The sequence below is a fragment of the Acromyrmex echinatior genome, chromosome 5, assembly GCF_024713525.1.
Source record: "Acromyrmex echinatior isolate Ae372 chromosome 5, ASM2471352v2, whole genome shotgun sequence".
NCBI lineage: Eukaryota > Metazoa > Arthropoda > Insecta > Hymenoptera > Formicidae > Acromyrmex > Acromyrmex echinatior.
This window is the reverse complement of record NC_141856.1, coordinates 11,351,823-11,368,346: the sequence shown is the minus strand read 5'-3', so window position 1 is coordinate 11,368,346 and position 16,524 is coordinate 11,351,823. Positions and strand designations below refer to the sequence as shown.

Here is a 16,524-nt window from a genome sequence, read left to right as displayed (position 1 = left end):
ATCTATGTTTCACATCTTTTTCCTTTCCAGTCTGATCGATTGAATGTTTCAAATTATCTAGCGTTTTCTTTTCAGGTAGAGAAGAGCGAATTTTTCGATGACTTTTATTTGGTACTGCTATGTCTATATATCCATCTTAAGAATGTATTCTTTTAATCTAGGAATAATTATTCGGAATGTTTTTACACTTCAGCGGCAAAAAGTGTGAATTATTATAAATATTGTTTTGTATGGATATTGTTTAACATTTTATTTCTTTTTTAATTATTATTTTTTACAAGTTCTTTTTGAATAAAAAAAGGTCTTTAAATACTTTATTAAAAAGTTATAAAATAAAAAAAAACAGTTTTATCTAAGTTTGCATTTTAAACTGCTGTCAGTCCATTAATATAAGTTTGACATTGATATAATTTCGAATTTATCATTTTTTTCGAGAGAATAGATTGTTAAAGATTTTTTTCTTAATCTACATGGAAAGAACGATTCTGTTCGCATATCTAACGATTTTGCTAAAATATTTAAAAATTTAACTAGATATACATACATTCAGACGTAAAAATGTTTTAGTTGAGTTAACAAAATATTATATTTATGTAGTACACTCAAATTGATTGTTAGAATGTCAAAATTCACCATGCTCGAGATTTTAAATAATTATTTTGATGGATCAACAAAATTATTTTCAGATTATGTATCTAACTAAATTTTTAGATACTTTAGCAAAATCTTTTTTTCCGTGTATTTTAATGACAATATCATCGTTGTGCTAATTATCAGTATTATTATAACATCATTGCGCAAATGTTATATATGATAAAAAAAGCTGTAAAAACAACCATAATGTAACGATATCACTAACACTGTCATTAAGAGTTACAGAATAGGGATCTTAAAAGAATCCCAGTACTTTCCGATAAGCAATCTTTTCTGATAAATTTATTTTACAAATTTCCTTTTTTATAAAAATAAAAAAATATTTTGTCTTACAAATATAAATACTTTGTTTTACAAATTTATCAAAGAGAAAAATATTTTTTTATCTTTATAAAAAAGAAAATTTGTAAGACAAATTTAGGCCAAAATATTTTTGTTATCTTTACAAAAAAGGAATTCTCACACTGCAGTTTTTCGAGTTCCTTACGAGCACTTAACGAGTTACTTAAAATCATAGTACAATTATAAGTTTTAAATCAGTTATAAATTCATACAGTTATAATAATAGTGTGAAGATAGTAAATAAATTTCTTTCTTTTTAACAGTAATTCACGAATATATTACATCGCATTGCGTGGTCGGTATGCACTCGAGAAGTGGTCCACGCGGCCTTCGTGGCATCGATTGTCGATCGATCGGAACGTAAAACGAGTATCAACGTGCCTCGTGATGTCGAACCCTGGACCGCCAAACCTGGATTCTTGAGATGCTTCACCATAATCGTCCTTCAGCATCTTTTTTAAACGGCCGCGCCGCGAGATTGGCGGGACACCGGAGCATAACCCCAATACGATCGGTACGCTCAGTGGGGCCTCATCCGCGCGTTCATCCGTTAGCGGTACTCCAGTCCCAATATCGTTATCCAATTAGACAGGCTATCAGGCCGCACACAGGTGCACGCAGGTGCGCCCGTTTGCCATTTCCCGTACGGCGTCGCTCCTTACCGGTGCGGCGCGACGACGCGGGAGATCGGAATGGAAAGTGCTAGGCACGTAGATCGAGGAACGAGAAACGTGGATATGCGTGATCTTGCTCGCACCGAGCACTGATATCGGCCCGTACGCAATCCTATTTTTACATACCTTCCAAGCAGAATAACATGGAAAGAACGATTTTATCGAAGCATCTAAAACTTTAGCTACATACAGATTGAAAAATAATATTAATTATACAGGAATGTGTTAAGCATAACGAGCAACACTGCAAAAAGTCTAACACTCAGTTTGATTGAACTACATAATTATTTTGATAGTCTAATCAAATTATTTTCGGATTTGTATCTAGCTATATTTTTAGATGTTTTAGATGTTAGCAAAACTATCCTTTCTGTGAACAAATCACGGTAACTTAAATTTTAAATTAAATCGTGATCATTATTTTGATGTTAAATGAATCGAAAAGTGATTTTTAATAATCATTTTAAAGTCATTTTGATGTCAGGATGACTTTATGTTCTGCTTGGGCTCTTCAAGAATCGCGCATTTTTCGACCGTTTTTGCAGCCGAGAGGAAGTCGAAGGAACTTGTGAAGAAAGATGGCCACTTAAACATGTGTAAACTATTTTTTGCGTAACACGAATGAAGAAGTTTTAACAATTTGTCTGACAGGTGTTGCTTCGAATAGAAAAATAAACGTAGGTCCTATTACAAGTAGTTACGCAATGAGAGATGAAGGAAGCTATACGTACTGTATGACTTCTTCATCGAATTGAGTTGGAGTTTTTTTATTTCAATATGCTCGTTATGAAACAAGTTGTATAGGCGCTTTTATCTATTCAAGTATTCACTGGATAATAATGCGGGCATCATTATAAAAAACATCAATACCGAATGGCATCGACAGGTATGGTAGATGTTCCCAGAAACTAATCGGTAATTTAAAAAATAGAAAACATTGATCACCAAAATTGAACGAAATAACAATATCCTTTTGAAAATAAATCATTTTAAATTGTAAAGACAAAAAAAAAATATATATATATATATATACACATGCATATAGTAGAGAATACAATACAATACATGTACAATAACAGCATGAAATTACAGCGCGGAAATTAGTGCGCGAATTTCTAATTAAAAAAATTTTATATAGAATATAAATGTATATAATTGTTTATAACACATTATTCGAATTATTCATACGTTTCTTCCATCATCAGCGAATCAATAAATACAGTCGTAGATGTCTTTACAATGTTCATGATAATGGAATTCCTATCTATGTAAGAATCAGGATGAGCATTTCCCTACTTTTTGGTGGAATAGTAAATCTCTTCGTTAAAGAAAAAGCTAAGTGACTGACTAGAGAACAAATTATGCAATTTTATATCATTATGTTTTTTCAGTGTATTGCATTACTCATTCTCCACAGATTACAATTTGTTCCAAATGTAGGAAGTTAAATTAAGTGTATAAGGAACGATAACAAAAAATATAATATTTAGTTACCATATTACACAATATAAAAATTTCCTGACATGTGTTATCCCAACTGGAGTCAGACTTGGATTTTATCTTCTTTTTTGCATTCGACTTTGATTCCGTTTAACGGCGTCACCGCTTGGAATTGTACAATAAAGAACCAAATAAATAATCCTACACTCATAAACGGAGATATATTACAACCAAATAGAGAAAGAAAATCTATGCTATCCATAAATACCTCCATGAGGGAGACGCGAAAGAGGAATTTCACAATGCTTCATGATACGGTCAGTTCGCAGTTCGCAGCACGACGGCGACATATCAGCGAATGATGCGTTCTCGATCGACGTGAAATTTCGTCGGCGTGTTACGGCAAAACAATGTTACGGATGCGAATGAGGGAAAAAGGTGAGGAAGAAAAAGAGAGAAAGAGAAAAGCTCACTCGCTCGCTCATTCGACCTCCGAAGGCTTGCCTGTCGTCCCGCAGGCTAAGCGCGCACGAGCTTTCTCCCGTACGTGGCTCGGAATGCGGCCTCTCCCTCGGTCGGCCTCGAGGAGAAGTCACGGAGGCACGTCGTCCTTCCTATTCACCGCCGTTGCCCCGCTAGCGCGTTTTGCCGCCGATCGATCGGCGCCCGTCTCGGGCCGGGATCGTAATGATCGCGCGCGTATTACGTGTCATCGATCAATCGCGAATACCGCGAATATCGCGCGGCAGGCAAGACGGCGCGGGTCCGATACGTACGTGGTATGCCACATCCATCACACGAGTAACGAGCGGCATTGCGGTGAATGGACTGCGGAGATAACAGCGGTTCTGTATTTTTACACGCGTGATCTCATGGATCGTAAATTCGCAACAATGATACATCGAGATCTTTTTCCTCTTTTACCGAAGAGAACGTCGTCTTCGCGTTAGAGAGTGTGACCGTTGCGTCGTCCACATACCCACTTTAAGAATGTATATTGAGAGATAAAAACGGTTGCAATTACCATAATTCAACTATAATTTGTAATTAACATAATGTCATGGCTTATTTCGAGCTGTAATTAAATTAACTATAAATTGATATAATTAACAGACGTTTCGGCTTACAAAGCCTTCTTCAGTGTCGCAACGCAGAAATACAATCTTACATTAACGGATAAAGAATAATGACATGACATTGTTTATTTTATTTTTTAACCGTTTAATGTAGATTGTTATTTTGTTGTTTGATGTTTAGACTCGTAGCCCTTTATTCTTTCATTTATTTAAATTTATTGAGCCTTATTATTTTTATAATTTAAAAGAACAATGGATACAAAATTCAAAAACCCTTAATGGTGAAGTGTCCAAATATAAAAATAAAAGAATATAAAGAAAATAAAAAAATTCGAACGTCAATAAGTATCCAGATGATAAAAACATTTGAATACTTCAGTCAACAGTAAATCAATTATATTCATCGATAAAATAGATTTGCCAAATTCCTCGGTTGAGATCGAGAATCCAGTTTGACTTGTATCAAACGATTTGAGAATTCTTTAATTACGAGTATTTTATGATATTCTGTAGAAAATAGATTTAAGATAATATATTATTAGTGTAAAAAAGAGAATCAAGTAATAACTTACGGTAATTTATATAAAATACTGTAACCTAAATTCTCCATCAAAGATCCGGTCAAGTACAATAAAGATACTGACTGTTGCTCGTTTGAAAATTAACTAATGTGAAGTATAGGTCAAATAAAAGTCGATAAAATCGGATGTAAAAACAAGTCTGTTCAAAATTGTGACCGTTTATGTTCTCGTATATCGTCAAGTATGTTAAAATAAGAGTTATCCAATAATTCAGTATCTTTCATTAAATTTAAATCATTTTTTTGTTCTTTAGTGTGTCATCATTTCAGAAATATTTCTTTTACGATAATTCTTTTCAAAAAGAATACTAATTTTCTCCCAATCAAAGTCGTGATTAGTTCCAGTGATATGTTTCGAGATTACTAAGTGCTTGGACTGGTCCAATTTTATATTATTGCGATATTCTTTAATTCTTGTCTGCAATTGTCTCTGATAACAATTGTATTTCTGCGTTGCGACACTGAAGAAGGCTTTGTAAGTTGAAACGTCTGTTAATTATATTAATTTATAATTAATTTAATTATAGCTCGAAATAAGCCATGACATTGTGTTAATTTTTTAAGAAAATATACGAGCATTTTTTACTCCATTTATAATTTGTAATCATTTTGGGACCACTATATATTTATATTATTTTAATCATGCAAATATGTACACTGCTTGAAAATCTTTAGGTTTTTTTGAACATATTTTTTTAGTCGTTATTATCACATAAATAGTGTTGTAAGGAAATAATTATATTCATAATAATTACGATTGCATTTGCTGAATAATAATGTTTTCTTATTTACCATTTATATCTTGATATTTTACTATATTTAAAATTATAATTTATAGTAAAATATGTTCACATTTGAGAGAATTATATATTATATGTACATAGTTATTATTACTAACATTACAGCAGTAATGACTATAAAAATGAAACTCTTAACCGTAATTATTTTACTATGCAATTATAGTACTAAACACTTTCCTCTCAGTATATTCCTTTAAGAAAAGATTATATGCATTCTTAAGACAGCAACGCTATTAACTAATCGTTTAAGAGAATCCTAAAGTGAAGTTCGAATTCTTGGAGAACTACCCAAACGAAATCACTTTTACCGATAAGTGCGACATATTGACAAAAAAAAAACTAATTGTTATATAAAATTTATTGCGTTAGTCGGTAAAGCAGACGACTTTAGGATCTCTATAAATCACTTTTTATAGTTTATTTTACGGATCTGAATGACATTTTAATTAATCGTAATTGAAACAACTATTAATAAAATATACATGTTAATGAAATATAAGTTTTTAGTAACTTAAAAATTAAGTGTATTAAAAAAATTAAAACATTTATTAAAGATTAATTGTATTAATTTATTTCCATTAACTGTCCATTGAATTTAATACTTTTTTAATACTTTTTCCATATTCTTCTTCGTTCTTAGTAAAATTCTCCGAAGAATGTAAATCTAAATGTTTCTCCTTACGAAAGAATTCGTATAACGGCGCATAGCAATTATACGACTCGGTTTCTTCGGTAAATCATAAAATCGTTTTGTCGAGATTAGGCATACACCGCGCATTCTCTTTCGGACGCATAATTAGCGAGCTACCGCTCGGTAATCTCATTTCGCGCGCACGCGATTATTGCATAATCGCGGCCACGCATATACGCGGCAATTTTCGCGGCGAAGAAAGGCGCGTCGAACTGCATTCCGCGTAGAGGTGGTGTTTGCTAGATCTTCCGGCGTCTTACGTCACAATCACACTGTGCGTTTTCTGTATTTAGTTGTGATACATTTTGAAAAACTCTCATGATTGCCAAGATTATGTTATATTTACCAAATTACGCGAATATGTACTTTCTTTTTTTTTTTGGACTGCAGACTTTAACTGGACATGTACAATACATTATGAACTATTCAAGAACCGTATATTCGAAAAGTATTGCATATAAGAATGTACGAAAATACTTATTGTTAGTATACGTTGCATACAGCCTTGACCAAAAATAATATAGGCACTTATATTTTTTCATTAATTAAAAATTTTTTTATATTGTTTTCTATCAACATTATATAATGAGTTTACGGGATTTTTAAAACAAAGAATAAAGATAAGTCACAGCAAATGCCATAAATTAATTTTTGAACTAAAACTAAATAACGGTTAATATGATAGTTAATATTTTTTAGGCCAAGGCTATATTTTCATATATAAGCAATATTTTTCGAGAATAAGGTCTCAAACAAATTCCGATTAGAATTAATTCAACAGTATATTCATATTTTATTTAACAGTTCCATAATACATGCCATGTAATCCAATTTACACTATAATTCCATCCATTATCAGCCGTTATTACTTTTTACCTATTTTTATTTTTTCTTATTTCTATTCATGTATAAAGTATAAAGATTTATAGCTTATGAAGCAAGTCTATGTCATGATTAAATATGAGAATTAAATATCTGTAACAGAGATTGAGTACCTGTGGCTCCTTTTATGGATATTGAATTATAAAATAAAAAATCTTTGAAATCTTGCTACGTTGTATCGAAATTACGGTGTACACGAATACTTATATTCCAATCGCCCATTAATCTCGTCTTAATCAAGATCTATAGTCACTTATTCAGGATATGTAAATCTTCAGAGAACAGCTTCTTGTAGCATTAATTTCTTTGAAAATATCCATTAAGATACTGTTACTCAATTTGCAATCATAAAATATATAGTATTAAATAATTTCATAGTTAATTATAATCTTATTTTGTTATTTAGAAAATTGTAAATATAATTAGAAATATCTTCCTCAATATTCTTAAAAAAATTTAGAAACGCAATTGATATACAAAAAAAGAGACAAATTTTTTTATTTTAACAAGAATGGATAGTGAAAGAAAAACAAGTGACCATCTGTTCACAAACAAGACAAACCTGTTACATCTTAATCAAAGATCTTATCAGATCGTATTTCGAACGTTTCTATCGTTCAACGAGATTGACATAATTCAAAATTAGACTTCGATTAGACAATATATCAATCACGCACGATCGTAAATACGCGTATGCTAATGACCATCATTCGAAAGATTCCAAACCTAAAATTCCAAACCTTAAAAGGACCTAATGGCTAGAATTTTGACGCGCTGTCAGATGCAATATCTCTCGCCGAGAACATATAATGTGCTCACCGGATGAGAGAAAGCACGAGTATCTCCACGAGCTAGAACTAACGCTGTGAACGATTCCCTAAGAGGGGCTATTACTTTCGCTCTTTCCGTCACTCGACCGTAATTTCAATTTTCGCTCTTGTCCCACCGCTTTTACTTGAAGATTTCCATACCGCTCGAGTCTAAATATGAAAGTGAACGATCGATTTGTTCAGCTAAATTGAGACCAAGTGCGCCATTCTTGCATTTCATGCATTCTTCCTCGTTTCTGGATTCGTGGTGGAGAAATCGCAAATAATGTAGCGATTTCCGCATTAGTAATTTAAATATAATTAAATCAGTTTCTCCTACATATTAATTAAAAAAAAAAAAAAAAGAAAAAGGGAACATTTACTTTCTATTAATTAAAAAATTCAAGAGCTTAATATATATATTACTTAATAATCTTGCTTGATAAAGTAGAAGAGTGAAACTAATTAATGTCATGCCTTGTATAATTCGGAAGAAAAATAATTATATACTTAATTGTTTGTCAGAATACTTTCTATCGAGATACGCTATATAATGAATGTTTTGGATTGCAGTTTATCATTCATAACGATCATGTTGTCTAGAATTTTCACCGTTTAAGAAAATGGATCCTTGACGAGAGCGATTATCGCATCATCGCACAGATAAACGATAAACAATCGAATACAGCTATGAGAGGATAATGCTGTATAATTAGAAGGTATACTTACGTTAAACAGCTTCGATTCTGCATGCGAATAGATAGTTGCAGTGAGCTATTGCAGCTATTCACAATAACAGCGCATACTGTTGTTGTACTTTTATTTCGCAACAGGTAAAATATCAATGACAACAAAACACACAAGGTTATTATCATTATCATCGTTATTATTATCAAATACATTAATAGGGTATTAAAAATAAAGGGACGCGATCATTGGATTGTGGCGGCGCGCTGATGATCGCGTTCCCCGGAAGAGAGCTTACAATATTTACAGAAATGAAATGAGTATTATTTTCAATTTGTAGTACACGTCCATGTTTGGCGTGTGTGTAAGACGTGCTGCGATATTGCAGGCGTCGACGACGCTTTGAAAGATATCGAAAAGTGCGTTCACTTTATAGGAACTCTTTCTCAAATGTTGTTTGTAGTCCTTCTAATTATCATAACGACGAGGTCAAAACTCGTAGAGTATCGAAGGAGTTATCAAGATATGACGCATTTTTCGGTGTCCCTCTGAGCTTGATTCGATGACGACGAGGAAGCGGGCGCGCGTTTCCGCGCGCACGCTACCGCGTCGTTTGGCACGTAAGAAATCCGGACGCCGCCGTAGGCTCGTCGTGGTGGTAGTGCGTAAGCCGCGGCCTCGTCCGAGCTGCTGGATGAGCTGCACGTCGAGCAACAGCTCTCGGCGTCGTCATCCTCGCCGTCCATTCTCGACCTAGACGTGCCTGCCATTCCTGCAAAGATGTTTTAGTAAATAAACACAGAATTCATTTAACAAGGATGCTGACATAGATAAGAGTCTTTAAATATTAAGATATTAATTAATGTCTTTTTAAAAGATGGAGAATAAATAGGTCGGATTTTAGTAAGACCATTAACTTTACATACGGGTTATTTTTATACCAATACTTTTTTGTTCAAAATCGGTGTTCGAGATGATCCTGGTTGTGACTGTAAATTTCAAAATCTTAATCATATTTTTTTAAGCTTGTCCTAATTATGAGAATTATAAAATTGAGTCGATTCAATCTTTGATTGATTTTGAAATTTTTCCTCCATATTCTTTAACGACTATAATACATGTGGCTGCTAAGGCAAATGTTAAAGCTTTAAATTTTTGAATATTTATTTATAAGTCTTATTTTCAGATCCGGTGGCCGATTTCAACTAATCAAATCTTGAGGTCTCCGATTCCGTTGAGTGAAGTCGCTGTTTTGGTGTTAGAACTTCGGAAATTTCAAGTTTTTGTGGAATATTTACGTGTGGCCTCTGCTTTATATGCAAAGAGGCATACATTGAATCAAAAGGTCCATCTTATCACATGATACTGACCTTTATAAATGGCTTGGGAAGCAATACAGGGGTGTAAAGAAGAAGAAATCATCCATCAAAATATAAATCATCCATGCATTTTTTTTTAAGAATGATTTTACGCACCCCAAGACGTGCTAGCGACCTCCTCGGGCTGAAGACTCCTTGATCGTGACACGTTTGCTCTCGACAGCGACGTGGGCGAGGGCGACGATGAGGAATTCCGATCGTTTGTCGGCGAGAGAGGGATGCGCGACGTCGCACTGTGATCGTTGACATCTAGATCCCCCTGGAATCGCACGCGTCTCGACGTCGGCGTTGGCGGATCCATCTGGCTGACTCCAATCCCGGGATTGGTCGGTGACGTCGCCGGTTCTTGCGATAGTACACCGGCCGACGCTGCGCCAGCAGTCGATGTTGACATTGATGCTGATGCTCCTGACGATGGTCGCGGAGGTGGCGGCAGTTCCGGCATGCTTGATGCGTGAGTAGGTGTGCAATTCTGGATGCATCTCAAAGGCTCCCTATCTCGCGCTTGCATCAGCCTGCAATACAATTGCGATTTATGTGTTAATCATGGATAGCGACTTCAGTATGATTGGTATGGAATACTCCATATACTGAATTTCATATCTGTATGATATTTAGTCGGGGAGAAATTTAGAAATTATAATTTAGAAATTACAAACATACGAAAAATGCCATTGCTTGAAGGATGTAATGCAATTTTTACGACAATCCTGAGATCAGAGATTTCGTATCAAAATACGTAAAATTTATTCGCGTTCTTTTAACGATTCCTACATCAACTTGTTCGAATGAAAGATCATTTTGCGACATTGTATTATTTATCGTGAAATGGTTGATAAGTTAAATATAGGAGCTCATTAATACAATAATTTTATTTAAAAAAATAAAATTAGAGGGGCTACTTTTGTCATGTAGAAAAGATATGTATGAGGATATATTTATCTCATCACCCTCCTCTTCTTTTCCTCAATTTATTCTCGGGAATTCCATACACTGAAAATTTTTACTTCGCCGCACCTGGTATTAATGCGTTTCTTAAATAAAAAAGTGAATGAAAGTGTATATGAAAAATATATATATTGATTATATTTGCAAATTTCGAATATCACTGCTTAGATTCATAGGGTAGACAGGAAAAAAAAGATATAATAGATTGTTAGATATCTCCCATTTTTAGATTTTAATGGTATTCTTACTTATTTTATGTTATGTTTTGAAATTTTAAACGTTACCTGCTATATATTTATAGCTTACTTGGAAAAATAGATAATAATTAGATCGTGCTTAATTCGAGCTTTCGTAAAATAATAAAAGTATAGACGTACCTTCCCAATTCATTACAGTTTTCGTCAGGATGAGAGCCGCGTTCCTGTAACAGTCTCTCAAGATTTCGCTCCAAAAGTACCCTGTCGAGACCACTAGGTCTGGAACCACTGGAAGGAAGTCCTTCCGCGCCAAACTCGGGGCTCAGAGCATTCTGGGTACTCTGGGTAGGCGTTGTTGCCAAGGAAGCAGAAATTTGTTGATGTCTTCTGGTCATTCGAGGCGAGTTCCTAGGAGATCCGAGGGTATGCCTCGAACCTGGAGGAAGCGGAGGTGGAGGCGGTGGAGGTGGACTCGACGAACCCTCGCTCGTGGCCATCGTCTGCCTCCTACCACTCCTAAAAAATAAAAAAATATTAGATTTTATCATAATATTCTTGAGATTTCCACGAGTGCTTTTTTGTCGTGTCCGTTTTTCTAATAAAGCTAATTTTAAGATTGAATTCTGTCTGTAGATGTCTTTGTCAGAGATGGTGAAAGCTCTATGTACAAGTGAATTGATTGCAGACTGTTTTTGTGCTGGGTGGTGGTGCGATTCAGCATCTATCTGTGTGTGTTGGTTTTCTTGATGTTGGTACTTGATGGTCTAAGGTACCGTCAATTTTCTTAGAGACATCTAGGAAGAGGAGTTTTCCGTTTTGCTCTAGATCTATATTGAAGTGGATATTTGGAAAAAAAAGGAACAACCTGGAGGAACAGCTCAGTATCAAGCTGCTCCTCATCCTGATGAAGTGGATTGAAGGTTCATTCCAACGTTGGCATTCCAAGAATGGATCTGGACACGGAGGAAACGCATACTCTTTATTAGATTTTATCATGTAATTTGTTAAAAAAGAGAAAATATACATAAAAGTCATAATATTTGATAATTAAAAATATAATTTTGACTGCTATATGTCATAAACAAATATTTAATTATAATAACCTATTTCTTGATATTCTATCTTTTTCTACGTTTTAATTAATTAAAACACGCTATGTACCAAAGATAAAAATGATTAAAATTTTTATCTCGTCAAACAATTATGTTGCAGGGTGTGCGACTAATTACTTCTCATTTTGAATTTAAATTGTATCTACATTTACAGCATACTAAAAATTTTCGACAATTAGATGCATAATGAAATTTAAATGCGACATTCAGCCCTCCTTGTGCCCGCCTCCGAAACGAGGTCGTTATGTATATTACGAATTTAAATTCAACCACGAAAGACGCCGCTCTATAGGTGTCGCATTAACATGTCTTCAAACATATGATCCAAGTGGCTCTGATTTCGTTAGCGATAATATACTAACCTGAATATCGTTTATAAAACATGTATATCGCTCAAACGATAAGCCGAACAAAAAGCCTAAATAATTTCCTGTCATCTGTATAATAAAATTAAAAAATATTTAAACGCAAACTAAAGATGACTAAATAAACGATTCGACAATTATTTGTTATTTATCACGGTTTCTTGATCCGGACAGGACGTAAGACCAGACTATTTAACTAATGTCGACAAACTTTAATCTCAAAGTTTCAACGGTTCTCCCGTTTCCGACCAGTCGTTTTCAAAGCGAAACAAGTTATATGGTGAAACCGGGTACATTAGTATAATTTATTGCCGCCGTAATAATTTCTCGGCGTGCAACTCCGTTACTTACGAACTCGGGAGCGGCGTACAACTCGTAGGCTCATGCGTAATCGCGGGACGTTACCGGCAGCTATAATTTTTGCGGATCCGTGCGCGAACCCCCGCAGTCGGTGGCAGGACAATGAAAGCAACCCCCGTGACCCTCGCCTCGAGGCGAGGAGGTATGCGAGAGACCGCGCGGAACACGGAGTATGTACCTGAGGAAGGACAACGGGGGTGGGGGCGGCCCGGCGGAGGAGTCACTCGGTGTCGTCGGTGGTTCCCCTTTGCTGCACGCTATGCTGCAGTAAATGGCACCACGTCGCGGCAAGAACGGCCGGCCCAGGAGAGAAGTGCGGCAAGTGGCGCAGCAAAAGCAAGCCTCGGTCGCGTGCCAGTGCTGACCCTCGTGTGACATTTGACCCTGGTCGACGCCGATCGGCTCGCCGCAGCTGTCACAGTACTCAGCGAAGGAAGCGTCGAAGCACCTGAGACAGTACGGTCGGCCCTCCCGCATCACATATCGCTGGCCGCCAAGCTACGAACAGAAGAAGATGCATTCCGTGTGAATTTACGTCTGCGAAAGTGAAACCAGACAAAGTAAGAATGAACGAACAAATTAAATCTGTTTCAATGAACAGGTGGACAATGCGCTACAGTATAAACAATCCTGAATCATCGATGAATATATTGTTATCACTTTTGATACATTAACTCTAGGATGCTATGAATGTTGAGTGATACAATATTATACTATTAATGTATAAATTTTACGCACAAGGAAATAGCTGGTCACAGTTAATGTAACACAAAATTTTCATACATTTCACTTTTAGATTCGTATTCATAGAGTTCTTATTTGTCAATCACAGGGCAATATTAGCATCTTAAGACATTACTTACTGTGATTGGCTTACGATATTTTAAGACTACTTACATCTAAAAACTACTTAAGACAATCTTAAATATAAGAAATGAACACATATCAGTGATAAAATATTTACACTAAATACCACATAACAGCGAACGTCTTAGTAGCACAGAAAATCTTTTCCATATACATTCGACGCTTTGTGAGTAGCGTGAGTGAGTGATAGAACCGTAGCCCAGTAGGGCCTTGAATTTCATCTTTAAAAATGAAGTGGGGATAACCCCATTTTATTACATTTAGAGCTCCGAACTGCGAGCTATTACATATGTATAATATGCCTGTGTATAATCAAAACCTTTCTAATACAAATTATAACTTGAAAGGAAAGAAAGAATAAGCACGCGATTAAATTCAAACCTGAAATAATATGAAGAATGTTTCCTCATAACACTTAAATTAAATATATAATAACACAAAACTGCTTAAAAATAAAAATTATTTATTACATTTTCTTTTATAACATTGACTATCTGCAAGAGATTCAAATCAATATGTATAATAGACTAAATTCCTAAAAACTTGTCTCCGTTTATCTTAGCTTTTAGCATGATAAAGTGGACTTTTTGATCTGAATGCATAATTTATTGAGCATTAAGTTATGCACTGAAAGCATAACTTAATCCTCAATGAATTATGCATCTCAAATTCACCTGTACGTAAAATATACATATCGATAATATTTTAGAGTTATAGAAAAATGTTTGCCACGTTCGTAAACATTCGTTTATATAATCCGTTCGTCTTTGCTTTTCTGAAGTTATCTTGAGAAACGATGAATCGCTCGTTTAGACGAACGGAAGTCATATACAGAAGATGAGGTTTCAAAAAATGAAAGACTACCCGTTTCTACTAATGTAGATTAACTTCAATCTCAGTTCAGTTTATTCTTCATCTTTTCCTAATTCTTAGAATTGGAGACAAAAAAGTAAAGAGTAAGTTGAACTGAAATTAAAGTACATTAATGGAACACGTCACATTTTAGTGACGCATGCACAAAGAATGAAACACATTATTTTGTTTTATAAATAAACATGTCATTTATGTACAGTCTGACCAAAAATATTAAATACTTTATTAATCATTGTTTAACGTTTTAGTTAAAAAATTGCTTTATGGCTGCGAATTATTCTTTATTTTAAGAACTATTTGAGCTTATGTACAATATCGATAATTAACAAGGAATACAGATAAGAGAATTTCAGATTAATGAAAAATATAATATATAGATGATTAATATATCTGATCAAGACTGTATATCATTTTATTTCTTAGATATTGAAAAAGATTTGAGATTTTAAATTCGTAAGACGTCGACTTTTAAAAGTAAAAGAAGCTCGGATTGCAAGAAGAGGATATCGTGCAATACATCACATCGAAAAACGGTAGCGCATTCCTCAATCACAGGAGAACAAAGTTGTCTTATCTCAACGCGGAGAAATAAGCATAGCTTCGGTGATAATGGCACTACGCCAGTGACCGGTTATTCACTGTACTCTACATATATGGCGGCGATCTGATAAAACGTTAGCTTCTTAGAGTTCTCGCTTCTCGCATACGTTCGCGATATAGATACCACGTTATCCCGCACTCTCAACCGGAGAGAATAACTCTTACATCATCACTTAGTAAATTGCGTCGAGTAAATTTAAATAAGAATCTCCTCCGCCCTCTCTTACTTAGAATTTTTCCCAGGTCTTCTCCGCGCGTGATAAATGCATTCACAAGTTCACACCCGAAGCCAAAGACAACCGGTGCGAGTAAAGCGGAAAGCAAGTGCTGCTTCTGTGCCTCTCGACGCTATCTAAGTCGGAAGACGTATCTGGGGATAGAGTCAGCTGGCGGGATTATGAATTGCTACCCAGCTGTAAATTCGATAGCGACGTAATCGTTAACTTGGCGGCGCGCGTTTCCGATGTACGATCCCGCAAGTACCGTTAGATCGAAACGATTCGCTGCAGTACAGAGAATCGTCTTATGAAAAAAAAATCTGATATTCTACATTTATTATATTTATAAACTCGATCCCATCATGCAGCATCCAGTCTCCGTACGGGGAGAGTTAGTTACGTGCGCCGTTATGTTGCTTGTCCTGCATTCATAACTGAGACATGTGGAATATCTTCATTAGTTGCTCGCGCGCGTTTGGAATAAATAAATATATAAATATATTTATCTATCTGGTAATCAAAAATATTTTATCGTTTTTCGAGGATTGCAAAGTTTAACATGTATATGTGAAAGAGGCACAAAGTTCTTGTTTTAAGTTTAATCACAGAATGTGTGTGTGTGTGTGTGTGTGTGTGTGTGTGTGTGTGTGTGTGTGTGTGTGTGCGTGTGTGCTATCAAATGATACAGTATTGCTATTTATATATGTAAATTTTATGTACAAGGAAATAAGCTACTCTCAATTAATTAATGTAACGCAACTTTTTCACATTTTTAATGAATACGTACATTTCATATTTTCAATGAAAAAATATTTATAATCTGAACTTTTATAAATACAAATAATCTAGTTATTAACTTAAAACAAAAGAAATAAACGCATTATCAAGTCCAATCTTGAAATGATGTCGGAATGTAATCTTAAATAAAATATATAATGACACAGAACAAAATAATAACATAGAACTGCTT

General features: G+C 34.8%; 1 protein-coding gene across 4 annotated transcripts in view; it reads right to left on the bottom strand.

Annotated features, from left to right (window-relative positions):
* Positions 1-8,813: 8,813 nt before the first annotated feature.
* Positions 8,814-16,524, bottom strand: part of LOC105153601 (uncharacterized) — a 170,208-nt gene continuing 162,497 nt past the window's right edge. For all 4 annotated transcript variants that reach the window (XM_087406383.1, XM_011068536.2, XM_011068535.2 and 1 more), the window contains 4 exons: positions 13,175-13,494; positions 11,340-11,675; positions 10,111-10,529; positions 8,814-9,407 (listed from right to left, as the gene is read on the bottom strand). In XM_087406383.1, coding sequence (XP_087262509.1) covers positions 9,154-9,407; positions 10,111-10,529; positions 11,340-11,675; positions 13,175-13,494 — 1,329 coding nt within the window. In that variant the 3' untranslated portion in view covers positions 8,814-9,153. The remainder of the gene's footprint in view (positions 9,408-10,110; positions 10,530-11,339; positions 11,676-13,174; positions 13,495-16,524) is intronic.